At 43.5% G+C, this 20248-nt stretch overlaps 1 protein-coding gene across 5 annotated transcripts in view; it reads left to right on the top strand.

Annotated features, from left to right (window-relative positions):
* Positions 1-20248, top strand: part of LOC135394391 (uncharacterized) — a 42584-nt gene that overhangs the window by 16126 nt on the left and 6210 nt on the right. For 2 of the 5 annotated variants that reach the window (XM_064625120.1, XM_064625122.1), the window contains exons 3-4: positions 7211-7340; positions 8527-8647. In XM_064625120.1, the coding sequence (XP_064481190.1) occupies positions 7211-7340; positions 8527-8647 (251 nt within the window). Of the gene's footprint in view, positions 1-7210; positions 7341-8328; positions 8463-8526; positions 8648-13069; positions 13955-20248 lie in introns of those variants that run through there. The other 3 variants (XR_010422870.1, XR_010422871.1, XM_064625121.1) reach the window with 3 other exon arrangements.

Below are 20248 nucleotides of genomic sequence, written 5' to 3'. Positions count from 1 at the left end.
CGCATTCTGCTAACCGCGTAGAATATCCTGCAGTTCAGTCAGAAGATATTCTGTAGCAGACGACAGCACCAATGGTGTCATCTGCTATGTGAGTGGTGGCTTCTCGTGTTCTTCTAATCATGTGGAATATCCTGCAGTTCAGAAAGAAGATATTCTGTAGCAGACGACAGCACCAGTTGTGTCATCTGCTATGTGAGTCATGCCTTTTCGCGCTCTTCTAACTGCGAGGAATATCCAACAGTTCAGTCAGAAGATATTCTGTAGCAGACGACGGCACCAGTGCCGTCGTTTGCTATACTTCTGCTCCAACTCCCAATATCTGAGCGTCGTGCGAATGTTCCACATAAGACACTGCACAACTTCAGTTCCATCAGCAGATTTTTTTTTTACTTTTTCTTCCACTAAAATACTCTACGAAGATGTCCCTCGTGTGAACACACGGTTATAGTGCTTAAAAACACCATGAATTTCTTCAGATGGCGCCCGGATTAAATTGAATGGCGCTGGGATTTTTTCAGATGGCACCTGGACTAATTCAATGGCACTTGGACTAAAATGGATGGGAAAACCAATAGTTTCCTTAAGAGGGTAAAATGCAGGGCGATTTGGTGAAGACTCATGATTAGAGCGCGGATTTTCGTGTAAATGCATTTTTTTTTTCTCGATATGGTTTCATATCTGGATAATTAAAAAACACTTTTGGTCTTGGTTTGAGACCGATCAGAAGGGTTCTATAGTGCATATAAATGCATGTTTTGCATGTTGTGGCATATTTAGCATGAAAGTACATGAAAAGTGCATATTTTGCCATATTTTCAGGTTGGAGAGCTTACTTCATTTTTCATGGTTGGTTCTACTTGTTTTGGGATGGCGTCGGGTCGTCTCTCCCAAAAATTCTGGTCGGAATCGAATATTTTCCATGTCTTGGTGGGGTGAGGTGAGGTGTTTAGCCTGTACCCTTGCTGCTCCATCCTCCACTGCGTACATGGCTGATGGGCCGTAACTTCACCTTTGCCACATTACCATTACAAAGACGGGCGGCGTTCGCATTTTAATTGCATGATGCAGTGACAAATACGAAGCCATGATGAAACAACCCTGAGCATGAGTTTTGTCCTCCAGCTATACTGCGTTTACGCTATTTTATCAGTCACGAACACAAAGCATACAGCTTCATGATTTATATCTGTGGCACAAATCTTATTTGTTGTGTGCTGCAGAGGCAAAGGCAGCTTTACTTCATCCCTAACAAAATACTTTCTTAAATAGGCATTTGGTGCATTGCTTTCATACCAAGAACAATGAAAAACACTGCATATACGTGTATTGAGGATTTTTACTGCATATTTTGAAGATTTTCAGTGCATAGTTGCATGCATTTTTTGCGAGTTTTTAGTGCATATTTATCCGCGCTCTACTTATGACGAAACGAAAGAGCGCAACAAGGCCAAAATAGTACAAGAAGAGAGTGCACATGGGACGAGCACTAACTTGCAACTGAAAGTTGTATTTCTTAGGTTAGCACGTCCAGGGCTTTTTGGGTAACTATGATGACCCATCGTGCTCTGTAGATGTATTATTGGTTCGCTTTGTACGAATAGTGGAAAAGTGTATGTTGTAATACAGCAAACCCTCATTAATAGTAGGACCACCACTGTTCCCGTGGATTTTGGTCATAAAGCGAATTGTCATACTGATGAGCATGCACCCTCCAAACAGACAGCTATGCAGAACAAAAGCCTACGTAGTTTTGATTATTTATTTTCTGAAAAAGTTCATTACCAATGTCCACTTGGAGCAAGTATCAGTAATCAAGTTTTCTAAATGGACAATCGCACCATCAATTGCGCATTCGTTATAAATGTCCTTGTATTGCTCATAGAATAGAGTGCGACCTTTAGTGCTTCACTTGCCTCCTTCGCAGTGATGTGCGGGGACCACTCATCTCACCATCAGGAACCCCATCCGCAGCATTATCGGACGACCTCTGGGCAGTCCCACTATGTCACTTTCGGAAAGCACTGTGTAACCTGGTCCTGTGGGCACCGCCTTTTTAAGCACATCAGCCCTTTGGCGGTTCAAAAAGCGCTATGCATAATCTTAAGGTCAACAACATCAGGAGTCGTCCCAAACCTTGTCGGCCAACTTTAACATGTGTCGGCCTCTGCCTGAGGTACGCAGTCTTAGGCTCTCCTTGGGGCTAGTCTCAGGGTCAAGTGCCGCAGTCATAATAACGAGAGGCTAATACATGTGTTTGACCCTACTTGTGACAGAAATCTTGGTCATTGTGGATAAGTGAATTGTCATACTAACGAGCTGGATTTACATGGCTTCAAAATGGTTCAAAAAAAAAAAACTGTCCTAAAGCGAGCATGTCAGATTAATAGGGCTTCACTGTACACACCAAAGAAGTTTAAAAAAGTGCGGAGGCAAGATCCATGGATCACTTGTGACATCATCAACTCGAGGAGAGGGGTGCATGAACTGTGGAAGAAGAGCAGTCATTGTCATGAACTGAGAGTCCTATTCCAAGGCTTTTCCAGAAAACTGGAGAGAGAAATTGTTTGATTTCATTATTATAATATGATACTTTGCGTAAGTTTTGCAAGGATGATCCGGCCAAGTTCTGGCATTTGTTGCCCCCACCAAGGAAAAAGCTTGATCGATTTCAGGTTGGCGGTATGGTCACTAGTGATACTGAAGGTATATGCGAACATATGAATGGTTACTTCTGCTCAGTTTTTACAACGGACAATGCGCTGTGCCCCACATATGACGATAGTATTGAACAACTTCTTGCAGTCGTTATGCTATTTGCTGAAGAAATAACCCAGCCGTTACGTCAGATTAATATTAAAAAAGCGATAGGTGTGGACGTAATCCCTAATGCTTTTTAGCACAATATGCTGAAAGGTGTAGCGAGTACCATTATCCGATATATATAAAGTCGTTTTCTACAGGAGCAGTTCCAGAACAATGGAAAGTTGCCAAAGTTACATATTCCAGTACATAAGGCTGGCAGTTTAATAAGCCCTTGTTATTATCACATGGTATGGCTGCTACCAGCATGCAGTAGGTTTCTTGAACACATTGCGAACAAACATTTGGTTACTTTTCTGGAAACTCTTTTGGAACTTGCATATAGACAATATCATTCGAAAGGCCCCTGGTAAATTGTGTTTTTTAAAACTTAATTTAACACATGGTACTTGTGAAACCAAATTAAGAGCATAAGACATCATTAAGACATATATTAGTTCAATTCTAGAATATGCCAGTGTTGTATGGGATGTATTTACAGCTGGGAATGTTTCCCGGATTGAGGCAGTTGAGAAGAAGTTACTTCGCTTTTGTATTTAATAGGTACATGCAACTGAGTTGCAACTTTTATGATAAAACCGACTCGAGAAAAGAAACGATGGAGGAAAGATGCAGGGCTTGCTAAGCTCGAAACTTTGTATTTGACGTAGAAAAATTAATATTAGTACAGGATCGATATATAGCGTTACTGACAGGCGTCCCATATTCAATATGCGCAAGTATTATATCAAACCACTGCAGAGCTGACTCAAGTTTTAATTTTTTTCCCTGCACAATTATAGAGTGGAAAAGCTTATTGGGCGTTGTGGTATATATTGGCAAGGACCATCCATAGACCAGTTCAAGTCTAGTTTTCCAAAACACCTGTGGTGTTTTGTAAGCTTCTGGTACTGCTCCCACTTTGGCATCTAGAATAGAATCCAGTAGTACTTATAGTTAAATAAATGAAATAAATAAATAAGAACAACCCCTAACACAAGGAAGCACGCCTGTGCAACCTCTCATGCTGCAAAGTATGCAGACATGTGCAACATACCAATTGCACGAAAAGCATGGCCAGTAGCTACACCCACACCATTCAGTATGCATTCACGTGCACTAGCTCCGAATGCATTCAATGCAGAGATTGCTTGATGCAGTCGGTGAAACTAGACAACAAATGTACAATTGCCTTACCAACCACATTACGGACACAAACAAACTCCCCAAAGCACTCTCCGAAGATGTTAACATGCTGGGCCATATTAACTTACATGCTAGAAAATGAATTCAGGTCCACACACGACAGATGCAATGGTGAATCCTTTCTCATACAGAAGTTCAATGCCATCCACCCATATAGCATTAATAAATAGAAAAAAAAGAACCCTAGAAGTACTTGACACGTAGATATTTATGTAATGCTCGCTATACTTTTTTCCCCTGCTTTTTTCTCTATTACATCTCAAGCCCTCCCCAAACATACAAAGGAAAAAAAGCTACTTATATCATGAGACTCACAATGTATCCTATTCACTTTGATGTAAACGCTCATTTAGCAGTAGTCCACTTTTTCACCCTAAAAAAGTGCACAGAGGACAAAGTTTGTTGACCTTAGTCCTAGGGGCCAGTGGTTGGAGTCTTCCGTCACTATAAGAGTTGACACACAATGCCCTATGCTCCTTTCACACATAATCCCCAGACCCTTTAAGTACACTGCCAATGACGGGTACTGTGCCCATTGAAGAACAGTTAAAACTGTCCTTTGAGCCTGTTGGTACAGCTCCGGTCAAACTTAATAATAACACTGGAAAAAATGTGGTCTCGTTCCCCAGCGCGATTACAGCAACCCTTGGGCCCATGAGGAAATCTTAATTGAACAAAATTATTCTGTTAGTTTAACACAAGGGTTTTGTTCACTTAATATTCCCTCAGTGCCCCAAGGGCAGCTGTTATCGAGCTGGGAAATGAGACCGCATTTTTTCCAGTGTTATTATTAAGGTTGACCGGAGCTGTACAAACAGTGAACATAGAATAACAGTAGAAGGGTAGGAAATCCAACGAACTGGAAAGGAAATGTTAAGAAAGTGCCTCTGAGCCGCTGATATTTCGAGCAGAGACTGTTTTTCCTCTGGGCACCCAGAAGAAGAACAGTTTCTGTTCGAAATATCGATGGCTGTTGTCTTGAGGCACTTCCCTTACCATAGAACAACAGTGTCTGTTTGAAATATTGTAACTTGGCAACTCCTGACCTGAGTATTCAGCACCAGTTAACATTATAAATACATTATAATGTTTTACCCCAAAAGCCAGCGAGAACGAGAGCCACGAGAATAAAAGCCACAAGAGAAGCCTCGAGAGTCCATGGTAGAAGGAGCAAGCAAAACAGGACAACCACAACACACAAGCCCAAACACACTGAGATTGTGTGTTGTGGTTGTTTCTATTTTGCTTGCTCCTTCTATCATGGACTCTCACCAACTAGCCTGTGCACGCATTGTAATCCTTGAGACCCTCGAATACCCTGGAATTTGAAAATGTTGTTTTCGAGGGCTAGAAAACCCTGCAATTTTCAAAAGTCCTTGAAAACCCTTAATTTTGCGTCTTTTTCCTGTTCTCGTCGAGCTGCTACCGCAAATTCTGCTTTTCCGGGGACAGAACTATAGTTCTGAAGTCGCAGGAATTAGCACTCATTATAATAGGAATCAATAGGGAAATCGGATGTGCAAGAAATGAGTGGTGCCCTCTGTTGCATTCATGAACCTTCCTTTCTATGCCATGATCTTTAGCATTCAGGAGTCGTAAATCATGTTTGTGAACGGATCACTATTGTGCAGTCCCCATGCATTCTCTAGTGTGATACCTCTAACTCGTAAATATTTTTGAACATTGAAGCCCCGGTTGTAAACTGTGTTCTACGTCATAGGCAATATGTCTTATTGAGAGACCCTTGAATTTTTGTTCCAAAATTCAGTGGGAACCATGATAATGTGTTTGCCTGTTTGTATGTCCGAGGCTCAGAACAGTTACTCTCCATCGTGTCAACTGAGGAGCTGACAGAGAAACACTGCTGTGAATATTTAAGTTCACTGTATGCTCAATCCTTGGATCCATTTCATTTTTTGGGGTATGCGAGAGCCACAGTGTTTAAAATTCTTGGTCTTATTCAAAATCAGCCTCTTTGTTTTGCGATATATGTATGCCTTATTTCTCCAACTGAGAGCCTTGTTGAATAATCAGGTGTCCGTAACCTGAAAAGGTAAATTTAGAAAAGGCGAGGCTCTTTTATGTACTTAGTGAACATGAGAAGCCATCCAGAGAACCCTGCATTCGGCTGTGTTATGGAAACGCAACAAGAAGCTTTTTGAAAATTAACCCAGTGTTATCTCACCTTTATGACCTCTAGACAGGAACATGCAGCACAACAACTGAACTTCCCCATATTCAGAAGCCATTGGAGTGGAAAAGGAACCAGCGTTACCTCACACTATTACAAAATAAAACAAGGTGGCTGCCCAGAGGTCACTGTATTCCTGTCCATAAAGGATAGCTCAGACAAATTTAACAGGACAAATTTAATGCAGATGTGTGCACCTTTGGAAGCTGCATCAAGAGATGACAGAGATTAAAATACTCGCTGCACTCCTCATGTTACTTGTATGCCCTAAATACCAAAGGCTTCGATGTAAACACTTCAGAAGGCTACTTGATTTGTAAGTCTCACCCGATCCTCTCTGTTGGCGATGAACTATCTGTACCACTTAACACTGTTTGCGGTTTTTTTCAGGACACCAAGCATTTTCATCTCATTTAGACCCCTTTCTCATCACATTGCTACTTCTGTGGCAAGGATGAGGCTTTTGCTCGTTTATTTTCTTGTCTTGCCTAAAGTCTTGAAGGACAGAGGCTCATTGGCCCTTGCCTCGTGGTACCCGAAATCCTGCCTCTCGGTTTATTAAGGAGCATTGTTGCTGCATATGCCCTATAATTTGCTTATGATTTACCGATGAGAACAATTATGATTGCCACACATTGCACACCACACTGCACTGTGCACAGTGGGGTAGAGCTGGTGTTCAAACAATGTGAGCAACGACTTATTCTGATCATCCCTTACTATTGTTCATGTGCACCAAATGTTACTAGAAACGCTCATTATATTTATACAAGAGTTCCTAATTTCTGATAAAACTAAATCTAAGACGAAGTTTAACAAAGTCGTATGGCACAGATTGATGTTCGTTATTCCTGTGACAGTTAATTTCAAGTCAAATCAACACACAGATGACACGAAAGTAATTGACAAATTCTGGAAAGTGCTCACACACTTTGACATTCCATTGAAATCGCTTTTCAATATTTTTATCTTATCAATCGATCATTCATTTCTGTTTGCTGCTTTTCTTTAAAGAGGTTGTCAGGAAGAAGCTGGATGAGGTGAAAGAAGGAGCTGGTGCAGTCTGTGTTAGCGTCAAAAAGGAAACTGCCGAACTAGCTTCCTTTGGGGCTCCAATTCCTGCAGTCAGTGTAAATTGCCTAAGGTATGTCCATAACATATCAAATTGGACAGACATGTGCCCTCAATCTCAATAAAACAATAGTTTCTTCTTATTAAAGTACTGCACTGCTACGAAACTTACTGTAATACTAGTAAACTTGCATTTAAGGGGTAGTAAAGTTACAATAGGCATCAGAGTTGTTGCCATTTTCATGCAAAGGTAACATAGGTGTTTGTGCTGTCCTCAATGTTTCATTTGCTTCAGCTAATTTTAACTGGATGGTTGGTGAACAACAACAGAGAAGATAATTTTTGTTCACGTTTTTTAAAAGTGAAATTGGTGACCTGAACAAATGAACACACACAAAAAAACAAAAAAAAACAAAAGAAAACGTGAACAAAGAGGATGAAAAGTGGATACTGCCACACACTGACACAGTGCCACAAAAGTGGGAAGCTATCTGGTGTAAATGTGACAAAAGTGGGATCCCCCTGAGTTTGAGGAGTATAGAAAGATGACAAAGGGAATGGTGAACAAGGGTATGGAGGTGGGGTAGTTGGTACGGATTCATTGTGTATAGGCAGCAAAAAGACACAGTCGAAGAATGACGACATGGACGGCTGCTATCTCTCAACTGACAGACTTTACTGGTAGAAACAAGTTTAAATACACTTGAAAACATATCACATTGTGTACAAAGATTTTATAGCGACAGGAAATATAACCTCAAATCGCAACTCAAGCCGCCTATGTGTTCCCAAGATAACTTATCCCCACGGGAGAAAGGTTTAGTGATGGTGCGCTGGTGCATTGTCTGTCCTCGTGCGTAGCGATGAAAAACACTTGTGTTATTCCCCTCGTGATCTGTTCATTGTGCACCGCTAATATATCTGTTCTGTTGTTCTTTGTATACACTGTGACATGTTTTGAAGTGTATTTAAACTTGTTTTGACCAGTAGAGTTTGTCAGTTGAGAGTTCGCAGTCATCCTTGTCGTCATTCTTTGTCCGTGTCTTTTTTGCTGACTATAGACAGGGAATGGTGAGTCCGTCCGGTCCATTTCTTTCCTTTCTCCACCGTTAGCTTCGTCATCATCCCGTTACTCCTCACACTCGAGGAGATGCTGCTTCGTCTACGTTTCTCGTGTGGTGCTTTATGTCTACAGGTAAGTTTTTCAAGAACCAGAATCATTGTGCAGTATGTGACAAGTTTTTGTCTTCCACTTACAGAAATCTCTACTCCCTTTGTGAAGATAACACAAAGAAACACGATGTTGTTGAAGCAGCCTTGCAAGTTCTAGATCAGAAGAAGCTAGAAGAAGAGAACCTGGATCATGTTCAGGCCACTGTGGTAAGCGTCTTGTAGACACTCAAAACATGTGTGATACTTTACCCTAAGGTGGGACAACACCTTAAAGGCTGCAATTTGGTAGACACCCTGTTGCTTTGTCAGACTGCTTTATACATGTCAATTTTGTGTCACAGCTGTAGCGTTGGTGCACCACAATCTACAACCAACAATAAAGTTTGGTGAATGAGGTGAGAACACAAAGGCGTGTGCATTATTCAGGACAGCTGTCTTACTACCCTTCGAAGTAGTCCCCGTCCATGGCAATGCACTGTTGAGAACGATTGTACAGGTCTTGGAAACTGCGGGTGAAGACGTCCTTGCTGAGGGTTTTGTTCAGCACCCTTGTCACACAGCGTTGGATGTCAGACATGTCAGAAAATCTGTTGCCTTCTGGGGCGATTTTCAGTTGTGGAAACAAATAAATCTGGTGTAGCCAAATCAGGTGAGTATCAGGGGTACGCAATTGGCACAACCTCCTTTTTGGCCAGCATCTGCTCCACAACTATGGCTGTATGGAGTCTGGCATTAACGTGGAGAAGGAACCATGGGCCTCACACGGCATCATGCTCGTACATTCGCTTCACCATAGCATGAATTTCTTTTGCTGATTTCGCAAGTTTGAAGCAGAACAGTAAATTGATTCTTAGCTCCATTTTGCACTGCTGATTTCAATACCCGCTCATAACACACGCGGTTGCAAGACCACCATGAGCCTTATAACTGCTTCGCTTGTGGTCTTGATCTGCCCTTGTATGACCCTCCCAACGAGCAGTGCTCTGTTCGCGCAGCGTTCTTATAGTAGTCGTGCGGACTATTCTCTAGAGATCTGGCCTAGGATTTTCCCTCTCCCTCGCGCGCCCCGCCCACCCGGAGCGCGCCAATGGGAGAACGCGTGGGCGGAGTCGACTTTCATTGCAATCTGGGGGCAGAGGTTCGAACGTAGACGGAGACGTGCTTTTCGCGATGCTACGTCCACTGGGTCGTTCCATTCACCATGGCCCTGAGTTGGCCCGTGTTCCAGAGATGGCGCTGCTCGATCTGTGAACCTAGGGACGCGCGTTCCTTGGGACCACGAAAATGGTCGGCGATAAGTACTGTGTCTGAGCGATGATCGCGTTTGTCTGTTTGTTTGTTTTTGCTTTTAATGAACGTTTTATGATGGCTTGTTTTTGTTTTTAATAAACGCTTCATGATCGGCGTCTCTGAGCGATGCCTGCGTTTGTTTGTTTGTTTTTGCTTTTAATAAACGCTTCATGATCGGCGTCTCTGAGCGATGCCCGCGTTTGCTTGTTTGTTTTTGCTTTTAATGAACGTTTTATGATGGCTTGTTTTTGTTTTTAATAAACTACTATCAACCAAACACGGGCGCAACGATTCCGCGGACGTCTTATCAAGATCATTCTAACAACGCGTGTTCCATATGTTTAATAAAGCAAACAAACGCGGGCATCGCCCAAGGACGCCGATCATGAAGCGTTTATTAAAAGCAAAAAACAAGCCATCATAAAACGTTCATTAAAAGCAAAAACAAACAAACAAACGCGGGCATCGCCCAAGGACGCCGATCATGAAGCGTTTATTAAAAGCAAAAACAAGCCATCATAAAACGTTCATTAAAAGCAAAAACAAACAAACAAAGAAACAAACGCAGGCATCGCTCTGAGACGCCGATCATGAAGCGTTTATTAAAAGCAAAAACAAAGAAACAAACGCGGGCATCGCTCAGAGACGCCGATCATGAAGCGTTTATTAAAAGCAAAAACAAAGAAACAAACGCGGGCATCGCTCAGAGACGCCGATCATGAAGCGTTTATTAAAAGCAAAAACAAAGAAACAAACGCAGGCATCGCTCTGAGACGCCGATCATGAAGCGTTTATTAAAAGCAAAAACAAAGAAACAAACGCGGGCATCGCTCTGAGACGCCGATCATGAAGCGTTTATTAAAAGCAAAAACAAAGAAACAAACGCAGGCATCGCTCTGAGACGCCGATCATAAAACGTTCATTAAAAGCAAAAACAAAGAAACAAACGCGGGCATCGCTCTGAGACGCCGATCATGAAGCGTTTATTAAAAGCAAAAACAAAGAAACAAACGCGGGCATCGCTCAGAGACGCCGATCATGAAGAGTTCATTAAAAGCAAAAACAAACAAACAAAGAAACAAACGCAGGCATCGCTCTGAGACGCCGATCATGAAGCGTTTATTAAAAGCAAAAACAAAGAAACAAACGCGGGCATCGCTCAGAGACGCCGATCATGAAGCGTTTATTAAAAGCAAAAACAAACAAACAAACGCGATCATCGCTCAGACACAGTGCTTATCGCCGACCATTTTCGTGGTCCCAAGGAACGCGCCGTCTACGTTCGAACCTCTGCCCCCAGATGGCAATGAAAGTCGACTCCGCCCACGCGTCCTCCCATTGGCGCGCTCCGGGTGGGCGGGGCTCGGGAGGGAGAGGGAAAATCCTAGGCCAGATCTCTAGAGAATAGTCGACGTGAGAACCTCATTCACCAAACTTTATTGTCAAAGTTAGTAGAAGCTCTTAAGGCAAGGCCTTCTTTGACCTTCGCACTTTAACCTTGATGACAGGATGTTCCAAGCTTTCCTCTCGTCCTTTTCTTGCGCATCTCGTCCTGCGCTCAATGCACATTTTGTATTTTGCGTTTTGTGTTTTGAAACTGACAAGTTCATGGACCTTCTCCTTGTGCTTTCCGTAAGCCTCCTATCGCTCTCACAAGTGACCCACATCCGGCTATGAGACTGATATTGTAATGCTCGGCACCGCTTCATAGTCTACTTGGCCAAGTTTCTTTTCGGAAAACAGCTTACGTATTAAATGAACGAGTTTTAAAGATTTGCACTCCCTCTACAGCTACAGAAGCCCCAGCGATAGCAATATCATGTTGATGCAAGCCAGTCACGCGAATGGCAGCGCAGCGCAAGTGATTGTCCCCGAGCTCGTCTGCTTCCCGTTCGCACCACAATATACTAAGTGAAAAGCCCTCTGTAAATACGCCGACTTTCGCATACCAGTGTGAGCCAACCATATCGTGTGGAACACATTGTTTAGGTGTGCCCTCACTATGCCGATCAGCATGGCCTACCCGCTGTACAGTCGAACCTCGTTATAGCGAAGTCTCACGGGAACCGCGAATTTGTTCGTTGTATCCGAAATTCGTACTAAAAGAATACCTCCAGAAATTGTAGGAGATTGCCACTAAGCTGCTAACAGTGCGTACACCACGTTGTGGTATGATACAGTGGGGCTACAACACAAAATGAGCACTCAAAAAAAGCATATTTATTTGAAAAAATCTGTAATCACTTGTTGCCTCGTCGCGATAGCATTGCGCACGACGATGTCGCCTACCTTATCGAGACAACGAAGTCCGTTGCAAACATGTGCTTCTGACGCCGTCGGATGTTCCAAGAGGAAGTCCTTTATTGTTCGCACCATGCTAAGCGCCTCTGCACTGGTGACGCGAGAGTTTTCCGTGCCTTCGTTTTCGCTGTCACAGCAGTCGTCATCACTGATTGCGTCAGCTCCAACCTATCGTGCTTGCGCGGTGACGGCAGCGATTATGTCACTGTCTGATAGCTCAGCTGCCACCACGAGCTCGTCGTCGGCTGACACAAAATCGCACCTGCTTCACCATTTGCAGACGCTTCCACACGCTGGCTTCCACTTGGTGCCTGCCTCGTTTGTTACCGATGTCGCCTCCGTGTCAACTTCCTCCGCGATGGCCGCGAACCCTCCCTTCGCAAAGCAGTTTCGGATTGTGGTGTGCGCGACGTCGTTCCACGCCTCAATCAATCAAACAACGTCTCAATCGCATTTTCGTTTCCAAGGGCAACACTTTCCGTTTGCGAGATATGGCGTACCAGCCGAAAGTGCACCCACGTTGTCCACACTGCCAGAAGGGAATGAATCACGTTACGCGTGGTCACGTGGGTGGAGGAGGACTAGGCGCGGAGGTGGAGATGTGGCGAGGAGGAAGCTAGAGAATGCTGGCGGACCGCCAGGCCAGGACGCGATCGCTCATTGGGATCATTCGTCTCATTGGTGACACGTACGCGGCATCGCTAATCTCCGTGGATAAGTCATTCCGCGATAAGAAATTCGGGAGCAAAAACTTCGCAATAACCGAAGATGTGTTGAAAATAGAGGAGATTACTTCGTTGTAAAAAAAAAATCCCCATAGAACCAAAGCATGGCCAACCAAGTAAAGAAAAAATTTTGTAATAACCGAAAATTCGCTGTAACCGACTTCGTTTTAACGAGGTTCGACTGTACTTTGTCTGTGGCTCTCTATGCCGATCGGTCTTGCCAATCGGCATAGTGAGGATGCGCCTTTATGTTCCTGGTTGTACGATCACGTCCGGCGCTAACCCAGAAGTGACACACACATTTTTCACACAGTTTTCACACATTCTTGGAGTGCTACATCAACCCAGCATACTTGAAAACGACACCGTTGGAACGTGTTCAGTATAAAGACCCCAGGAACTTCATGAGCCTCGACAAGATTACCTTGGAGCTAGTGTGCAAGCTACCTTGTCGAAAGAAAACCACGGACATTCCACTCAGCAATTAAATACCTTCCGTCTCCGGTGCCTCGACTTTTTCGTTGAGAGTGCAGCTCAAATATTCAAGCGCTTCCCATTTGGAAGCCCCACGTTGAAGCACATCGACTTACTCGATCCTAGGACCGTACTAGAAGGTCAAATAACGACCATTGCACCTCTTGCAGCTGATTTCCCCAACATTGTAGCACCGGAAGACCTGCAGGTTCTGGACATGGAGTGGAGGCTTCTCCGAAATACTACCCTCTACGTGGACCAAACAGCCGATGTACAAATCTCCTGGGAGCACGTATCCAAGATAAAAGCAAGCACGGACGGGCTTATGTTTCCCACATTAGGAAAATTCGTGAGCTGCCTCCTGTGTTTGCAGCACTCAAGTGCGTGCGTGGAAAGAATGTTTTCTGCGGTCAGCCTAATGAAAACAGAGCAACGAAACAAGCTTTCCACACAATCTATCATAGGACTACTGCATACCAAGGGGCTGCCAGAGGACAAAAACTGTTACAAATTCGACGTGACAGCGGGCCTAATAAATAGAATGAATGTGTCCATATACGAAAGTGACAACGTGTGAATGACTCATGACGAGAAAGAGAAGCAACCAGATACCCTCGATTGTAAGATGCATTCGAAGTGTTGTTTCTTTATTCGAGGCTTTCTTTACTTCAGGTTTATATATTCTGTAACCCGTTTTTCGTATTTAAACATATTCAACATATTATGTCGTGTTACTATTGCAATAAACCTCTACCCGAGAAACGTCATCATGACGTTGGTAGACACACCGAAACCAAAACAGATCGGAAGGGGAGAGCTGGGTTCCACGAATGGGCAATTGTTCGCTGCCTCCTATTGAAAGAAAAGTAGGACCGAAGGTCGCGTCCTTTTCAGAGACCATCGTAATCCCCTCAAGACCCTGGCTTTCGGGCGCGACCTTGTTCGCCAGTAGCATTGAACGTAGTTCAACTCTACCAAACTCGTGGCGCTGTCGAACATTATCACGTCATTTGTTTACAAACAGGTAGAGGTCTATAAAAGCGTTTTTCGTTCATCTACTGAATTTTCTGTGGCCGGCCTCCTGAACTTTGGCTTGACCGACCTGGCAACACTGCCAGTGTTGCCAGGTCTACTGAAATTTCAGTAGATCTACTGGATTTCAGGTCCGTCTACTGAAATACTGAAAAAAGATCAAAATACGCTGAAATCTACTGATTTTTTTTTGCCTGAAACATTGTTTTGCTTTGCGAACTCCAATTTACGTTTGCTGACACTGTCTGATTACATTGTAGTTCGTGTACTAGCGGAAAATCATGTCGTTCGTGCTGGGAGCACTATTTGAGTGCAACAAAAATCCCCAAGAGAATTATTTTTGATACAATAAGGGGTCTACGTGTTATGTGGCGAGCAGCTGCCCAAGTAAAACAACTTACAGCAAATACATTGAAGAAGTATGCGCATATACCGTAAACAGTGACAGCTTTAGCCAAGGCGGGCAAAAAACATGGACGACACAGACATATTCCACAGGACACCGGGTAAACCCACACCTCTCGTAGTTCCATTGCAGAGGGATGCGCAGAGTAGGGTTTAACATAATCACGTTCAGATAATCATGTAGATGGTCACAGTGCGACACAGTCAATGCCCGCAACTGAATATATCTAACGACAGGAAGTTGGGCCTCAAAACTAACAAATCCAAAGGTATAGCGGAGAACAGAAATCTCCTATTTTTTATTTTTTTCGTGGTGACTATTTACCGCGTGTGAAGTGGTGAAGTAGGGTTGTGGCGTACCGCGAGCACCATCAGATAAAATCCGATACCATACGGCACGGTTTATTGCAGAGCGAAGCCCTCTGGACGGAGGCGAAGGGCTTGCTTCGGCACTGCAGATGCATGATGGCGTCTCCTTCGCCCTTTTATCTTGCAATAAAGTTGTTTTTATTACATCTACTGAATTTCCTGGCGCTGGCCTCCCTAATTTCCGCCTAAGTGACCTGGCAACACTGGTGTACTCTTCGGCGTCACACGTCGCACATTCTTGCGGAACGACTTAGTATCATATCAGGTCATAAAATCATGTAGGTAGTCCCATACCATCCCATAGTAGCGCATAGAGTAGGTATAGTCACAAAAAAGTCATTTTATAGCCATAAACAAGGAAATAGTCATGTCAGGTCATAAACCATGCAGGTATTCCCATACTATCCCATGGTAGTGCATAGAGTAGGCATATTCACAAAAAGTCATTTATGGCTGTAAACGAGGAAATCGTCAAAACAGGTCATAAATCGTGCAGGCAGTCCCATCCCATCCCATAGTAGAGCATAGAGTAGGCATAATCATAAAAATCAATTTATACACGTAAAGCAGGAAATAGTCATAATAGGTCATAAATCATGCAGGAAGTCCCATACTATCACGTAGGAGTGCATTGAACAGTGATAGTCACAAAGGGGTCACCATATAGCCATAAACAAGGAAATAGTCATACCAGTTCATAAACCATGCAGGTAATCCCATACTATCCCATGGTAGTGCATAGAGTAGGCATATTCACAAAAAAGTCAATTTATGGCTGTAAAGGACAAAATAGTCAAAACGTGTCATAAATCGTGCAGGTAGTCCTATACCATCCCATAGTAGTGCAGAGAGTAGGCATGGTCATAAAAAGTCAATTTGTAGCTGTAAACAAGGAAATACCCATAACAAGTCATAAATTATGCAGGGAGTCCCATAGTATCACATGGTAGTGCAGTGAGCAGGGGTAGTCACAAAAGTCAGTGTATGGCTGTAAACGAGGAAATAGTCAATATAGGTCATAAATCACACAGGTGGTCCCACACTGTCGCATCGTAGTGAAAAGATAACCCGATAATTTAGGATTAAATTCCACGGCATCAGGATTAAAATTGGTAGCACCAGGATTAAATTTAAGAGAACAAGGATTAAATCCCACGGTATAAGGATTAAAGGTGGCGGCATAAGGATTAAATCCAGCGAAACAAGGATTAAAAGTGGCAGCATGAGGACTAAATTCCACGGTACAAGGATTAAATTCCGCGGTATAAGGATTAAATTCCGTGGTATGAGAATTAAATACGACGGGAAAACCTGTAGATCCCCGTTTGCATCGATACATACAAACGCAGTTGGTACAGCCAGTAACTGCCGATGAGTGCTGGACCTTTCTGGGTCAGTACGCACAAGAGCAACGAACATCCTTGATGACTCCTCTTTGTTGAACACATTCCCCAGCGTACGTGCGATGTGTCATTGATATCGGCTGCAATTTCAGCGCACAAAAGCAAGATTTGTACTGCTGGAACGGAATAACGGACACCCTCGCTCCTCTGTCTAGTTGCATATTTAGTGGAATTCCTTGAACAAACAGTGTAAAACATATGGTCCAACTTTTGCAATGGTCCCAATTCTTGTCACTCAGTCAAGGATTTCAAATACTGTTTATTTCCTCGCCACCATCTATTTCCTGACGTGGCTTCTGCCGAGATATGTGTGCATATCCTCTTTTTACAAACTGATTTCGTGTGATTACCTCCGATTACAATGAGAACACCTTGCATTCTTGAAAGGGCACGAGTCACCAATATGCCTATCTTAGCAGCGCCTGTAGCAAGTTGTGCTTCGAAATTCTTTTTAACAGCGGAGAGTTTCTAAATTTCTTGCCGCACTCCGCCGGCGGCTGCATGACATTTCATGATGAAAGATGAAAGTCACTCAAAAGGTTAGCCAGCTGTAGGGATCGAACCCACATCTTCTGGATTGCCCGTCCAGTTCGATTGCCAAGATAGCCAGCTGGATTGCCGGTTGGTTAGAGCCCTGGACCGGCAATCCAGAAGATGTGGGTTCGATCCCTACAGCTGGCTAACCTTTTCAGTGACTTTCATCTTTCATCGTTGATTTCTTAGGCAATTTGAGGCTTTGTTTGTATCTGTCCCTTCTATGTTGTTCCAGCCTCAGAACATCAGTTTATCTCTTGACATTTCATGGCATCGTGACTGGCCATCTCTAAAGATAAGGCCTTCTCCACTGCCCTCTTGAACATAAAAAAAGCATCGTCTACAGGCTTTCAGGTTTTCTCTGGATTTCTGGATGCAGACTTTCTGGTTTCTGGATTTCAACTCGAAGCAGGCCACACATAAATCTGTCCTGCACGACTTCGTCCAAATTAGCTCCGAAGCTGCTTGTCTCTTCGAGTCTCTTTAGCGCGGCCACGTATTTGGCAATACTTTGCGTTTCTTGTTGTACCCTTTTATGGAATTTCGACCTGGGACGTGTTGCTAGCGTGCTTCACGTCTCGCCATACGCCGTTGTTGCTATAGCAACCGAGCTGGCACGTGTCCTTTGTCATCAGAGCTTCCTGAAACGCTGTTGCTGGCCACGACGCCACCGTCACAGCGCGGAGAGGAGTTCATCACGAGACAGCGATTGTTTGGTGGCCTTCAATTTTTCGCCGTTTGCATGCGTTTGCTCCACTTGTCGTCGTAAACATGGCGGACCTGTATCTTTTCCTCGCCAATGAGGGTATGTGCGAAACTGATGAAACTCAAGTGTTTCGCCAGCATCGCGACGCTTTCACGGCACTCTCCGAAGAGGAATTCATCGTGAAGTTCCGGCTTTGCAAAGACGCCGTGAGAGAAGTGTGCGAGGTTGTGGCAGTGGATTTGCAGAAACGTAAGTACCACTTCATTCATACGCATATGAAGAAGAGGGCAAAAAGTGACAGCTTTGGGGACCACAGTCATTCTTGGACTCCCCCGAGAACCATGTAGAGATGGTGTGTCATTTGCAAGTGTCCCAATGAAATGAAATCTACCCATGCTGCAATTTAGAATTGGATATGTGTTACCAATCAACGTGTACGCACAGAGGAACTTCAAATACGATTGAGCTGACGATGACAAACGTCATGTTGATATGACAGATAAAACTGCGTAGACACTGGCGAGTTGGTGGATGAACTCCATAACTGCAAACATGAGCGGGGCAAACACGAGTGGGGCAAACACATACACAGCACGGCATAGCAGCTCTTCTGTGTCGTGTTCTCCATGTGTTTTTCATGTACTCGTCGGACGATCATTCACACCGAAGGGAAAGACGAGGGGAATTTGGCGTTACACTGCGTAGTGTACATGTTATGCTCATTTATCGAATACAATAACGACTATGTGCATTTATGATAATTTGCTTGATATTTCAATGTGCAGCGCAACAGTGGCGTAGCACCACACTTCCTGTGGAACAAAGGGTGCTTATGGCACTACGGTTGTTTGCTACGGGTGCGTTTCTGGGAAATATCACAGAAGAGGAGGATTTCCTGAATAGCAAGCGACCAGTGTCGGAGTCAATTCATGCCGTGAGCTCGGCCATCATCCAGAACTTGGCACCACGGTACCTGAAATTCCCAGTGACCCCTGAGGAAAAGTTGATTCTGAAGCGGCAGTTTTACGAAATTGCAGGCATACCTGGCTGCCTTGGTATGTACTTTCAACACTGTCTGGACAAATATAAAAATATGTTTTTTATAGCTTTTTGCATGCTCCACACTTTATTGGCTACCCAACAATCTGCACCACAATGGGCAGCTCACTTATAAATTTCGAAGCAATTTTTGTTTAAAGTAAAATAGTTCCAGTGGTGGTTTCTCTCAAAGTATTGGTTACTTTTACTATGTTTCTTCTCCTATTGTCTACCGTACTCAGCACAGAGGAAACTGTCATACAGCAAAAAGGAAGTCCATAAGCAGCACTACAGGAATCATTAATTGCTGTTCAGAATGTGTTTGCAGCTTACCACCTTTCTAGAGTTTCCTCACATTTTGACCTTTGTAATCCCATTACACCTTAGTTCCAAGATAAATCTGCTGGTGGTCTCAGTACATTATACTAGCTTGTACGTGTACTTCCTATGCCGAAAGAATACGCTGAAGCAGTGCATTTGTACTTTTCAGGTGCAATCGATGGAACAATGATTGCTATCATTGCACCGAGCACAAAAGACAAACGCTTCGTGGACGGCAACTATTATTGCCACAAAGGATACACGCACTCAATGTGCTTGGGGTATGCAAATCGTATACGGTGAAATAGTATATGTAGGTCACACTACGTATCAAAAAACAATTCTTTAACTCACAGTATCATAAATAATTATTTTTTGTACATGTTGCTCCTCAGGCAGTGAGGTTGTTTAATGACATGGGATAATATATTAACCTGTCCTCATAGTGATGTTCTCCTCCATAAAGACATAAAATCTTGTGTATCAATATACTGTTTGTACACATTTCTGTTCCTTCTGTGCTGTGCCTATTCTTCACATCAATAACTGAGGCAGATACAGAAACTGAGAAAAACTCAGAAGGGCTTGTAACATGTATGTGGTGGCACAAATATAATACTGTTATGCTGTTCACCATTGTGCCTTAATGATCCAAGACATAAAGACACAACATGAACAACTGAAAACTCATAAGCAGTATGTCGTGGATTATATGCATGTAAATGTTTAAAAAAATGTTTTATAGGTTTCAGATTCAACACGTCGTATTCTGTACGTGAATGCACGGTACCCAGGTAGTTGCCACGACTCTTCTATATGGGGCATATGTGAACTGCGCCGTGAAGCACCAGAGTTATTTAGCGACGGTGAATGGCTTTTAGCACGGTCCTTCAATACTCTTTCTGGTCAGGAAACTCCGCTCGAATACAATAGGCTAGGTCACTTAGGGACAATTGCTCCCGCTTGGGGCAATCGCGTCGTTCAGGGGGAGACACCCTCGTGGAGCAGACGACGTTTCCGTAGCACTGCATGTTTTCAGGGAATATATGATGAGCTACTTTTTGAAGTTCATTTCGTGTTCATAGCACAAATAATTAATTCTCGAAACGATTCATGATTTGAGCCAGCACATTTCAGTTCAGTGAACGTAAATTTACAGATTTGCCGCATATGAAAGACTTTCATCTTTCATCGTTAATTTCTTAAGCAA

This window comes from Ornithodoros turicata, chromosome 5 (genome assembly GCF_037126465.1).
Source record: "Ornithodoros turicata isolate Travis chromosome 5, ASM3712646v1, whole genome shotgun sequence".
NCBI lineage: Eukaryota > Metazoa > Arthropoda > Arachnida > Ixodida > Argasidae > Ornithodoros > Ornithodoros turicata.
The sequence above is the reverse complement of the archived record's forward strand: the minus strand, read 5'-3'. Positions and strand labels throughout refer to the sequence as shown.